General features: G+C 45.8%; 1 protein-coding gene across 1 annotated transcript in view; it reads left to right on the top strand.

Annotated features, from left to right (window-relative positions):
* Nucleotides 1-14,289, top strand: part of LOC138363563 (adhesive plaque matrix protein-like) — an 85,418-nt gene that overhangs the window by 48,494 nt on the left and 22,635 nt on the right. Inside the window, exons 5-6 of the mRNA XM_069322917.1 lie at nucleotides 2,432-2,548; nucleotides 5,873-6,387. Coding sequence (XP_069179018.1) covers nucleotides 2,432-2,548; nucleotides 5,873-6,387 — 632 coding nt within the window. The remainder of the gene's footprint in view (nucleotides 1-2,431; nucleotides 2,549-5,872; nucleotides 6,388-14,289) is intronic.

The raw sequence follows: 14,289 nt of genomic DNA, 5'->3' as shown, positions 1-14,289 counted from the left end.
GTTACCACACTAAAAATGTGGCCACAGATAGTTACCACACTAAGAATGTGGCCCCAGATAGTTACCACACTAAGAATGTGGCCCTAGATAGTTACCACACTAAGAATGTAGCTCCAGATAGTTACCACGCTACGAATGTGGCCCTAGATAGCTACCACACTAAGAATGTAGCCCCAGATAGTTACCACGCTGAAAATGTGGATCCAGATAGTTACCACTCTAAGAATGTGGCCCCAGATAGTTACCACACTAATATTGTGGCCCGAGATAGTTACCACACGAAGAATGTGGCCCCAGATAGTTACCACACAAAGAATGTGGTCCCAGATAGTTACCACACTAAGAATGTCGTTCCAGATAGTTACCACACTAGGAATGTAGCCCCAGAATGTTACCACGCTAAGAATGTGGCCCTAGATAGTTACCACACTAAGAATGTGACCCCAGATATTTACCACTCTAAGAATGTGGACACAGATAGTTACCACACTAAGAATGTTGCCCCTGATAGTTACCACACTAAGAATGTGGCCCCAGATAGTTAACACGCTACGAATGTGGCCCTAGATAGTTACTACACTAAGAATGTTCCCCCAGATATTTACCACGCTGAGAATGTGGCCCCAGATAGTTACCACACTACGAATGTGGCCCCTGATAGTTACCACACTAAGAATGTGGCCCCAGATAGTTACCACACTACGAATGTGGCCCTAGATATGCTTGCCACACTAAGAATGTGGCCGCAGATAGTTAACACACTAAGAATGTGGCCCCAGATAGTTATCACACTATGAATGTGGCCCTAAACAGGGTTGCCACACTAAGAATGTGGCCCCAGATAGTTATCACACTAAGAATGTGGCTCCAGATAGTTACCACACTACGAATGTGGCTCCAGATAGTTACCACACTAAGAATGTGTCCCCAGATAGTTACCACACTAAGAATGTCGCCCCGGATAGTTACCACACTAAGAATGTAGCCCCAGATAGTTAACACGCAAAGAATGTGGCCTTAGATAGTTACCACATTAAGAATGTGGCCACAGATAGTTACCACGCTAAGAATGTGGCCACAGAGAGTTACCACACTAAACATGTGGCCCCAGATTGTTACCACACCAAGAATGTGCCCCCAGATAGTTAATACGCTACGAATGTGGCCCCAGATAGTTACCACACTAACAATGTTGCCCCAGACAGTTACCACACTAAGAATTTGTCCCCAGATATTGTTACCACACTAAGAATGTTCCCCCAGACAGGGTTACCACACAAAGAATGTGGCCCCAGATAGTTACCACGCTAAGAATGTGGCCCCAGATAGTTACCACGCTAATAATTTTGCCCCAGATAGTTACCACGCTAAGAATGTGGCCCCAGTTAGTTACCACGCTAAGAATGTGGCTCCAGTTAGGGTTACCACACTAAGAATGTGGTCCCAGATAGTTACCACGCTAAGAATGTGACCCCAGATAGTTACCATGCTACGAATGTGGCCCCAGATAGTTTACATGCTAAGAATGTGGTCCCAAATAGTGTTACCACACTAAGAATGTGGCCCCAGATAGATACCACGCTAAGAATGTGGCCACAGGTAGTTTTCACGCTAAGAATGTGGCCCCGGACAGGGTTACCACACTAAAAATGTGGCCCCAGATAGTTAACACACTAAGAATGTGGCGCTAGATAGTTACCAAACTAAGAATGTAGCCCCAGATAGTTACCACGCTACGAATGTGGCCCTAGATAGCAACCACACTAAGAATGTGGCCCCAGATAGTTACCACGCTAAAAATAAGGTAACAGATAGTTACCACACTAAGAATGTGGCCCCAGATAGTGTAACCAAACAAAAAAATGTGGCCCCAGACCGGGTTACCACACAAAGAATGATGCCCCATGAAAGTTACCACGCTAAGAATGTGGCCTCAGATAGTTTCCACGCTAAGAATATGGCCCCTGATAGTGTTACCACACTAAGAATTTGGCTCCAGATAGTGTTGTCACACTAAGAATGTGGAACCAGATAGGGTTACCACACTAAGAATGTGGCCCCAGATAGTTACCACGCTACGAATGTGGCCCAAGATAGTTACCACGCTAAGAAAGTGGCCCCAAAAAGTTACCACGCTAAGAATGTGGCCCCAGGTAGTTACCACGCTAAGAATATGGCCCCAGATAGGGTTACCACACTAAGAATGTGACCCCAGACAGTTACCACGCTAAGAATGTGACCCCAGATAGTTACCATGCTACGAATGTGGCCCCAGATAGTTACCACGCTAAGAATGTAGAAGCAGATAGTTACCATGCTAAGAATGTGGCCCCAGATAGTGTTACCACACTGAGAATGTGACCCCAGATAGTTACCACGCTAAGAATGTTGCCACAGGTTTTTTCATGCTAAGAATGTGGCCCCAGACAAGGTTGTCACACTAAGAATGAGGCCCCAGATAGTTACCACACTAAGGATGTGGCCCTAGATAGTTACCACACTAAGAATGTAGCCCCAGATAGTTACCACGCTAAGAATGTTGCCACAGGTAATTTCATGCTAAGAATGTGACCCCAGATAGTTACCACACTAAGGATGTGGCCATAGATAGCTACCACACAAAGAATGTGGCCCCTGATAGTTACCACGCTAAAAATGTGGCCACAGATATTTACCACACTAAGAATGTGGCCCCATATAGTTATCACACTAAGAAGTGGCCCTAAACAGGTTTGCCACACTAAGAATGTAGCCCCAGATAGTTACCACGCTTCGAATGTGGCCACAGATAGTTACCACACTACGAATGTGGCCCCAGATAGTTACCACACTAAGAATGTGGCCCCAGATAGTTACCACACTAAGAATGTGGCCCCAGATAGTTACCACACTAGGAATGTGGCCCCAGATAGTTACCACACTAAGAATGTGGCCCCAGATAGTTACCACACTAAGAATGTGGCCCTAAACAGGGTTCCACACTAAGATTGTGGCCCCAGATAGTTACCACACTAAGAATGTGGCCACAGATAGTTATCACACTAAGAATGTGGCCCCAGATGGTTACCACACTACGAATGTGGCCCCAGGTAGTTACCACACTAAGAATGTTGCCCCAGATAGTTACCACACTTAGAATGTGGCCCCAGATAGTTATCACGTTAAGAATGTGACTCCAGATAGTGTTACCACACTGCGAATGTGGCCCCAGATAGTTAACACACTAGGAATGTGGCCCCAGATAGATACCACATCAAGAATGTGGCCCCAGATAGTTACCACACTAAGAATGTGGCCCCAGATAGATATCACTCTAAGAATGTGGCCCTAAATAGGGTTGTCACACTAAGAATGTGGCCCCAGATAGTTACCACACTAATAATGTGGCCCCAGAAAGCTTCCAAACTAAGAATGTGGCCCCAGATAGTTACTACACTAAGAATGTGGCCCCTGATAGTTACCACACTAAGAATGTGGCCCCTGATAGTTACCACACTAAGAATGTGGCCGCAGATAGTTACCACACTAAGAATGTGGCGCCAGATAGTTACCACATTTAGAATGTGGCCCCAGATAGTTACCACGCTAAGAATGTGGTCCTAGATAGTTACCACGCTAAGAATATGACCCCAGATAGTGTTACCACACTGAGAATTTGGCCCCAGATTGTTACCACACTAGGAATGTGCCCCCAGATAGATACCACACTAAGAATGTGGCCCTAGATAGTTACCACACTAAGAATGTGGCCGCAGATAGTTACCACACTAAGAATGTGGCGCCAGATAGTTACCACACTAAGAATGTGGCCCCAGATAGTTACCACACTAGGAATGTGGCCCCAGATAGTTACCACACTAAGAATGTGGCCCCAGATAGTTACCACACTAAGAATGTGGCCCTAAACAGGGTTCCACACTAAGATTGTGGCCCCAGATAGTTACCACACTAAGAATGTGGCCACAGATAGTTATCACACTAAGAATGTGGCCCCAGATGGTTACCACACTACGAATGTGGCCCCAGGTAGTTACCACACTAAGAATGTTGCCCCAGATAGTTACCACACTTAGAATGTGGCCCCAGATAGTTATCACGTTAAGAATGTGACTCCAGATAGTGTTACCACACTGCGAATGTGGCCCCAGATAGTTAACACACTAGGAATGTGGCCCCAGATAGATACCACATCAAGAATGTGGCCCCAGATAGTTACCACACTAAGAATGTGGCCCCAGATAGATATCACTCTAAGAATGTGGCCCTAAATAGGGTTGTCACACTAAGAATGTGGCCCCAGATAGTTACCACACTAATAATGTGGCCCCAGAAAGCTTCCAAACTAAGAATGTGGCCCCAGATAGTTACTACACTAAGAATGTGGCCCCTGATAGTTACCACACTAAGAATGTGGCCCCTGATAGTTACCACACTAAGAATGTGGCCGCAGATAGTTACCACACTAAGAATGTGGCGCCAGATAGTTACCACATTTAGAATGTGGCCCCAGATAGTTACCACGCTAAGAATGTGGTCCTAGATAGTTACCACGCTAAGAATATGACCCCAGATAGTGTTACCACACTGAGAATTTGGCCCCAGATTGTTACCACACTAGGAATGTGCCCCCAGATAGATACCACACTAAGAATGTGGCCCTAGATAGTTACCACACTAAGAATGTGGCCCCAGATAGATATCACACTACGAATGTGGCTCTAAATAGGGTTGCCATACAAAGAATGTTGCCCCAGATAGTTAGCACACTAAGAATGTGGCCCCAGAAAGTTACCACACTAAGAATGTGGCCCCAGATAGTTACCACACTAAGAATGTGGCCCCAGATAGTTACCACGCTACGAATGTGGAACCAGGTAGTGTTGCCACACTAAGAATGTGGCTCCAGATAGTGTTACCACACTATGAATGTGGAACCAGATAGTGTTACCACGATAAGAATCTGGCCCCAGAAAGTTAACACACTAAGAATGTGGCCTTAGGTAGTTACCACGCTAAGAATGTGGCCCCAGATGGTTTTACGACAATAAAAATGTGGCCACAGATAGTTACCTCGCTAAGAATGTGACCCCAGAGAGTTACCATGCTACGAATGTGGCCCAAGATAGTTACCATGCTAAGAATGTGGCCCCAGATTGATATCACACTAAGAATGTGGCCCTAAACAGGGTTGCCCCACTAAGAATGTGGCCCCAGATAGTTATCGCACTAAGAATGTGGCCCCAGATAGTTATCACACTAAGAATGTGGCCCCAGATAGTTACCACACTAAGAATGTGGCCCCAGAGAGTTACCACACTAAGAATGTGGCTCCAGATAGTTACCACACTAGGAATGTGACCAGAGAGTTACCACACTAAGAATGTGGCCCCTGATAGTTACCACACTAAGAATGTGGCCGCAGATAGTTACCACACTAAGAATGTGGCCCCAGATAGTTACCACGCTAAGAATGTGACCAGATAGTTACCACACTAAGAATGTGGCCCCTGATAGTTACCACTCTAAGAATGTGGCCGCAGATTAGTTACCACACTAAGAATGAGGCCCCAGATAGTTATCACACTAAGAATGTGGCCCCAGATCGTTACCACACTAAGAATGTGGCCCCCAGATAGTTACCAAGCTAAGAATGTTGCCCTAGATAGTTACCACGCTAAGAATGTGAACCAGATAGTGTTACCACACTTGAGAATGTGGCTCCAGATAGTTACCACACTAGGAATGTGACCAGAGAGTTACCACACTAAGAATGTGGCCCCTGATAGTTACCACACTAAGAATGTGGCCGCAGATAGTTACCACACTAAGAATGTGGCCCTAGATCGTTACCACACTAAGAATGTGGCTCCAGATAGTTACCACACTAGGAATGTGACCCCAGATTGTTACCACGCTAAGAATGTTGCCCCAGATAGTTTCCACGATAGGAATGTGGCCATAGACAGCTACCACACAAAGAATGTAGCCCCAGATAGTTACCACGCTAAAAATGTGGCCCCAGATAGTTACCACACTACGAATGTGGCACCAGATAGTTACCACACTAATATTGTGGCCCGAGATAGTTACCACACGAAGAATGTGGCCCCAGATAGTTACCACACAAAGAATGTGGCCCCAGATAGTTACCACACTAAGAACGTCGTTTCAGATAGTTACCACACTAAGAATGTAGCCCCGGATAGTTACCACGCTAAGAATGTGGCCCTAGAAAGTTACCACACTAAAAATGTGGCCCCAGATATTTACCACGCTAAGAATGTGGCCACAGATAGTTACCACACTAAGAATGTGGCCCCTGATAGTTACCACACTAGGAATGTGGCCCCAGATAGTTACTACACTAAGAATGTGGCCCTAGATAGGGTTGCCACATTTAGATTGTGGCTGCAGATAGTTACCACACTACGAATGTGGCCCCAGATAGTTACCACACTAATAATGTGGCCCCAGATAGTTACCACACTAAGAATGTCGTTCCAAATAGTTACCACACTAAGAATGTAGCCCCAGATAGTTACCACGCTAAGAATGTGGCCCTAGATAGTTACTACACTAAGAATGTTCCCCCAGATATTTACCACGCTGAGAATATGGCCACAGATAGTTACCACACTACGAATGTGGCCCCTGATAGTTACCACACTAAGAATGTGGCCCCAGATAGTTACTACACTAAGAATGTGGCCCTAGATAGGGTTGCCACACTAAGAATGTGGCCGCAGATAGTTACCACACTACGAATGTGACCCCAGATAGTTATCACACTATGAATGTGGCCCTAAACAGGGTTGCCACACTAAGAATGTGGCCCCAGATAGTTACCACACTAAGAATGTGGCTCCAGATAGTTACCACACTAAGAATGTGTCCCCAGTTAGTTACCACACTAAGAATGTCGCCCCGGATAGTTACCACACTAAGAACGTAGCCCCAGATAGTTAACACGCAAAGAATGTGGCCTTAGATAGTTACCACATTAAAAATGTGGCCCCCAGTCAGGGTTACCACACAAGGAATGTGGCCCCAAATAGTTACCACGCTAAGAATGTGGCCCCAGATAGTTACCACGCTAGGAATATGGCTCCTGATAGTGTTACCACACTATGAATATGGCTCCAGATAGTGTTACCACACTAAGAATGTGGCCCCAGATAGTTACAACGCTAAGAATGTGGCCCTAGATAGTTACCATGCTAAGAATGTGGCCCCAGATAGATATCACACTAAGAATGTGGCCCTAAACAGGGTTGCCCCACTAAGAATGTGGCCCCAGATAGTTATCACATTAAGAATGTGGCCCCAGATAGTTATCACACTAAGAATGTGGCCTCAGATAGTTACCACACTAATAATGTGGCCCCAGATAGTTACCACACTTAGAATGTGGCTCCAGATAGTTACCACACTAGGAATGTGACCAGATGGTTACCACACTAAGAATGTGGCCCCTGATAGTTACCACACTAAGAATGTGGCCGCAGATAGTTACCACACTAAGAATGTGGCCCCACATAGTTACCACGCTAAGAATGTGACCAGATAGTTACCACAATAAGAATGTGGCCCCAGATAGTTACCACACTAAGAATGTGGCCGCAGATAGTTACCACACTACGAATGTGGCCCCAGATAATTATCACACTAAGAATGTGGCCCCAGATAGTTACCACACTAAGAATGTGGCCCCAGATAGTTTCAACGCTAAGAATGTGGCCCTAGATAGTTACCACGCTAAGAATGTGACCCCAGATAGTGTTACCACACTTGAGAATGTGGCCCCAGATAGTTACCACACTAGGAATGTGGCCCCAAATAGATACCACACCAAGAATGTGGCCCTAGATAGTTACCACACTACGAATGTGGCCCCAGATAGATATCACACTAAGAATGTGGCCCTAAACAGGGTTGCCCCACTAAGAATGTGGCCCCAGATAGTTATCACACTAAGAATGTGGCCCCAGATAGTTATCACACTAAGAATGTGCCCCAGATAGTTACCACACTTAGAATGTGGCCCCAGATCGTTACCACACTAAGAATGTGGCTCCAGATAGTTACCACACTAGGAATGTGACCCCAGATTGTTACCACGCTACGAATGTCGCCCCAGATAGTTTCCACAATAAGAATGTAGCCCCAGATAGTTACCACGCTAAGAATGTTGCTCTAGATAGTTACCACACTAAAAATGTTGCCCCAGATAGTTTCCACGCTAGGAATGTGGCCCCAGATAGTTAAAATGCTAAGAATGTGGCCAAAAATAGTGTAACCACACTACGAATGTGGCCCCAGATAGTTACCACGCTAAGAATGTAGCCGCAGATAGTTATCATGCTAAGAATGTGGCCCCAGATAGTGTTACCACACTAAGAATGTGACCCCAGATAGTTACCACTCTAAGAATGTAGCCGCAGATAGTTATCACGCTAAGAATGTGGCCCCAGACAGGGTTGCCACATTAAGAATGTGGCCCCAGATAGCTACCACACTAAGAATGTGGCCCTAGATAGTTACCACACTAAGAATGTAGCTCCAGATAGTTACCACGCTACGAATGTGGCCCTAGATAGCTACCACACTAAGAATGTAGCCCCAGATAGTTATCACGCTAAAAATGTGGCCACAGATAGTTACCACACTAAGAATGTGGCCCCAGATAGTTACCACACTAAGAATGTGGCCCTAGATAGTTACCACACTAAGAATGTAGCTCCAGATAGTTACCACGCTACGAATGTGGCCATAGATAGCTACCACACTAAGAATGTAGCCCCAGATAGTTACCACGCTGAAAATGTGGATCCAGATAGTTACCACACTAAGAATGTGGCCCCAGATAGTTACCAAACTAATATTGTGGCCCGAGATAGTTACCACACGAAGAATGTGGCCCCAGATAGTTACCACACAAAGAATGTGGTCCCAGATAGTTACCACACTAAGAATGTCGTTCCAGATAGTTACCACACTAGGAATGTAGCCCCAGAATGTTACCACGCTAAGAATGTGGCCCTAGATAGTTACCACATTACGAATGTGGCCCCAGATATTTACCACTCTAAGAATGTGGCCACAGATAGTTACCACACTAAGAATGTAGCCCCTGATAGTTACCACACTAAGAATGTGGCCCCAGATAGTTACCACACTAAGAATGTGGCCCTAGATAGGGTTGCCACATTTAGATTGTGGCTGCAAATAGTTACCACACTACGAATGTGACCCCAGATAGTTATCACACTATGAATGTGGCCCTAAACAGGGTTGCCACACTAAGAATGTGGCCCCAGATAGTTACCACACTAAGAATGTGGCTCCAGATAGTTACCACACTAAGAATGTGTCCCCAGTTAGTTACCACACTAAGAATGTCGCCCCGGATAGTTACCACACTAAGAACGTAGCCCCAGATAGTTAACACGCAAAGAATGTGGCCTTAGATAGTTACCACATTAAAAATGTGGCCCCCAGTCAGGGTTACCACACAAGGAATGTGGCCCCAAATAGTTACCACGCTAAGAATGTGGCCCCAGATAGTTACCACGCTAGGAATATGGCTCCTGATAGTGTTACCACACTATGAATATGGCTCCAGATAGTGTTACCACACTAAGAATGTGGCCCCAGATAGTTACAACGCTAAGAATGTGGCCCTAGATAGTTACCATGCTAAGAATGTGGCCCCAGATAGATATCACACTAAGAATGTGGCCCTAAACAGGGTTGCCCCACTAAGAATGTGGCCCCAGATAGTTATCACATTAAGAATGTGGCCCCAGATAGTTATCACACTAAGAATGTGGCCTCAGATAGTTACCACACTAATAATGTGGCCCCAGATAGTTACCACACTTAGAATGAGCTCCAGATAGTTACCACACTAGGAATGTGACCAGATGGTTACCACACTAAGAATGTGGCCCCTGATAGTTACCACACTAAGAATGTGGCCGCAGATAGTTACCACACTAAGAATGTGGCCCCACATAGTTACCACGCTAAGAATGTGACCAGATAGTTACCACAATAAGAATGTGGCCCCAGATAGTTACCACACTAAGAATGTGGCCGCAGATAGTTACCACACTACGAATGTGGCCCCAGATAGTTATCACACTAAGAATGTGGCCCCAGATAGTTACCACACTAAGAATGTGGCCCCAGATAGTTTCAACGCTAAGAATGTGGCCCTAGATAGTTACCACGCTAAGAATGTGACCCCAGATAGTGTTACCACACTTGAGAATGTGGCCCCAGATAGTTACCACACTAGGAATGTGGCCCCAAATAGATACCACACCAAGAATGTGGCCCTAGATAGTTACCACACTACGAATGTGGCCCCAGATAGATATCACACTAAGAATGTGGCCCTAAACAGGGTTGCCCCACTAAGAATGTGGCCCCAGATAGTTATCACACTAAGAATGTGGCCCCAGATAGTTATCACACTAAGAATGTGCCCCAGATAGTTACCACACTTAGAATGTGGCCCCAGATCGTTACCACACTAAGAATGTGGCTCCAGATAGTTACCACACTAGGAATGTGACCCCAGATTGTTACCACGCTACGAATGTCGCCCCAGATAGTTTCCACAATAAGAATGTAGCCCCAGATAGTTACCACGCTAAGAATGTTGCTCTAGATAGTTACCACACTAAAAATGTTGCCCCAGATAGTTTCCACGCTAGGAATGTGGCCCCAGATAGTTAAAATGCTAAGAATGTGGCCAAAAATAGTGTAACCACACTACGAATGTGGCCCCAGATAGTTACCACGCTAAGAATGTAGCCGCAGATAGTTATCATGCTAAGAATGTGGCCCCAGATAGTGTTACCACACTAAGAATGTGACCCCAGATAGTTACCACTCTAAGAATGTAGCCGCAGATAGTTATCACGCTAAGAATGTGGCCCCAGACAGGGTTGCCACATTAAGAATGTGGCCCCAGATAGCTACCACACTAAGAATGTGGCCCTAGATAGTTACCACACTAAGAATGTAGCTCCAGATAGTTACCACGCTACGAATGTGGCCCTAGATAGCTACCACACTAAGAATGTAGCCCCAGATAGTTACCACGCTAAAAATGTGGCCACAGATAGTTACCACACTAAGAATGTGGCCCCAGATAGTTACCACACTAAGAATGTGGCCCTAGATAGTTACCACACTAAGAATGTAGCTCCAGATAGTTACCACGCTACGAATGTGGCCATAGATAGCTACCACACTAAGAATGTAGCCCCAGATAGTTACCACGCTGAAAATGTGGATCCAGATAGTTACCACACTAAGAATGTGGCCCCAGATAGTTACCAAACTAATATTGTGGCCCGAGATAGTTACCACACGAAGAATGTGGCCCCAGATAGTTACCACACAAAGAATGTGGTCCCAGATAGTTACCACACTAAGAATGTCGTTCCAGATAGTTACCACACTAGGAATGTAGCCCCAGAATGTTACCACGCTAAGAATGTGGCCCTAGATAGTTACCACATTACGAATGTGGCCCCAGATATTTACCACTCTAAGAATGTGGCCACAGATAGTTACCACACTAAGAATGTAGCCCCTGATAGTTACCACACTAAGAATGTGGCCCCAGATAGTTACCACACTAAGAATGTGGCCCTAGATAGGGTTGCCACATTTAGATTGTGGCTGCAGATAGTTACCACACTACGAATGTGGCCCCAGATAGTTACCACACTAAGAATGTGGCCCCAGATAGTTACCACACTAAGAATGTAGCCCCAGATAGTTACCACGCTAAGAATGTGGCCCTAGATAGTTACTACACTAAGAATGTGGCCCCAGATATTTACCACGCTCAGAATGTGGCCCCAGATAGTTACCACACTAAGAATGTGGCCCCTGATAGTTACCACACTAAGAATGTGGCCCCAGATAGTTACCACACTACGAATGTGGCCCTAGATATGGTTGCCACACTAAGAATGTGGCCGCAGATAGTTAACACACTAAGAATGTGGCCCCAGATAGTTATCACACTATGAATGTGGCCCTAAACAGGGTTGCCACACTAAGAATGTGGCCCCAGATAGTTATCACACTAAGAATGTGGCTCCAGATAGTTACCACACTACGAATGTGGTTCCAGATAGTTACCACACTAAGAATGTGTCCCCAGATAGTTACCACACTAAGAATGTCGCCCCGGATAGTTACCACACTAAGAATGTAGCCCCAGATAGTTAACACGCAAAGAATGTGGCCTTAGATAGTTACCACATTAAGAATGTGGCCCCAGATAGTTACCACGCTAAGAATGTGGCCACAGAGAGTTACCACACTAAACATGTGGCCCCAGATTGTTACCACTCCAAGAATGTGCCCCCAGATAGTTACCACGCTACGAATGTGGCCCCAGATAGTTACCACACTAAGAATGTGGCCCCAGATAGTTACCACGCTAAGAATGTGGCCCCTGATAGTTACCACGCTAATAATTTTGCCCCTGATAGTGTTACCACACTAGGAATTTGGCTCCAGATAGTGTTACCACACTAAGAATGTGGAGTCAGATAGGGTTACCACACTAAGAATGTGGCCCCAGATAGTTACCACGCTACGAATGTGGCCCCAGATAGTTACCACGCTAAGAATGTGGCCCTAGATAGTTACCACGCTAAGAATGTGGCCCCAGTTAGTTACCACGCTAAGAATGTGGCTCCAGTTAGGGTTACCACACTAAGAATGTGGCCCCAGATAGTTACCACGCTAAGAATGTGACCCCAGATAGTTACCATGCTACGAATGTGGCCCCAGATAGTTAACATGCTAAGAATGTGGTCCCAAATAGTGTTACCACACTAAGAATGTGGCCCCAGATAGTTACCACGCTAAGAATGTGGCCACAGGTAGTTTTCACGCTAAGAATGTGGCCCCGGACAGGGTTACCACACTAAAAATGTGGCCCCAGATAGTTAACACACTAAGAATGTGGCGCTAGATAGTTACCAAACTAAGAATGTAGCCCCAGATAGTTACCACGCTACGAATGTGGCCCTAGATAGCTACCACACTAAGAATGTGGCCCCAGATAGTTACCACGCTAAAAATGTGGTAACAGATAGTTACCACACTAAGAATGTGGCCCCAGATAGTGTTACCAAACAAAAAAATGAGGCCCCAGACCGGGTTACCACACAAAGAATGAGGCCCCAGAAAGTTACCACGCTAAGAATGTGGCCTCAGATAGTTACCACGCTAAGAATATGGCCCCTGATAGTGTTACCACACTAAGAATTTGGCTCCAGATAGTGTTGTCACACTAAGAATGTGGAACCAGATAGGGTTACCACACTAAGAATGTGGCCCCAGATAGTTACCACGCTAAGAAAGTGGCCCCAAAAAGTTACCACGCTAAGAATGTGGCCCCAGGTAGTTACCACGCTAAGAATATGGCCCCAGATAGGGTTACCACACTAAGAATGTGACCCTAGACAGTTACCACGCTAAGAATGTGACCCCAGATAGTTACCATGCTACGAATGTGGCCCCAGATAGTTACCACGCTAAGAATGTAGAAGCAGATAGTTACCATGCATAGAATGTGGCCCCAGATAGTGTTACCACACTGAGAATGTGACCCCAGATAGTTACCACGCTAAGAATGTTGCCACAGGTAATTTCATGCTAAGAATGTGGCCCCAGACAAGGTTGTCACACTAAGAATGAGGCCCCAGATAGTTACCACACTAAGGATGTGGCCCTAGATAGTTACCACACTAAGAATGTAGCCCCAGATAGTTACCACGCTACGAATGTGGCCATAGATAGCTACCACACAAAGAATGTGGCCCCTGATAGTTACCACGCTAAAAATGTGGCCACAGATATTTACCACACTAAGAATGTGGCCCCAGATAGTTACCACACTAGGAATGTGGCCCCAGATAGTTACCACACTAAGAATGTGGCCCCAGATAGTTACCACACTAAGAATGTGGCTCTAAACAGGGTTGCCACACTAAGATTGTGGCCCCAGATAGTTACCCAGGTATGTGGGCATGCGGGCCGCTCCAAGCAACAGCCTGGTGGACCAAACTCTCACAAGTCGAGCCTGGCCTCGGGCCGGGCTTGGGGAGTAGAAGAACTCCCAGAACCCCATCAACCAGGTATCAACCACACTAATAATGTGGCCCCAGAAAGCAACCACACTAAGAATGTGGCCCCAGATAGTTACTACACTAAGAATGTGGCCCCTGATAGTTACCACACTAAGAATGT

This window comes from Procambarus clarkii, chromosome 11 (genome assembly GCF_040958095.1).
Source record: "Procambarus clarkii isolate CNS0578487 chromosome 11, FALCON_Pclarkii_2.0, whole genome shotgun sequence".
NCBI lineage: Eukaryota > Metazoa > Arthropoda > Malacostraca > Decapoda > Cambaridae > Procambarus > Procambarus clarkii.
This window is presented reverse-complemented; position numbering and strand designations above follow the sequence as displayed.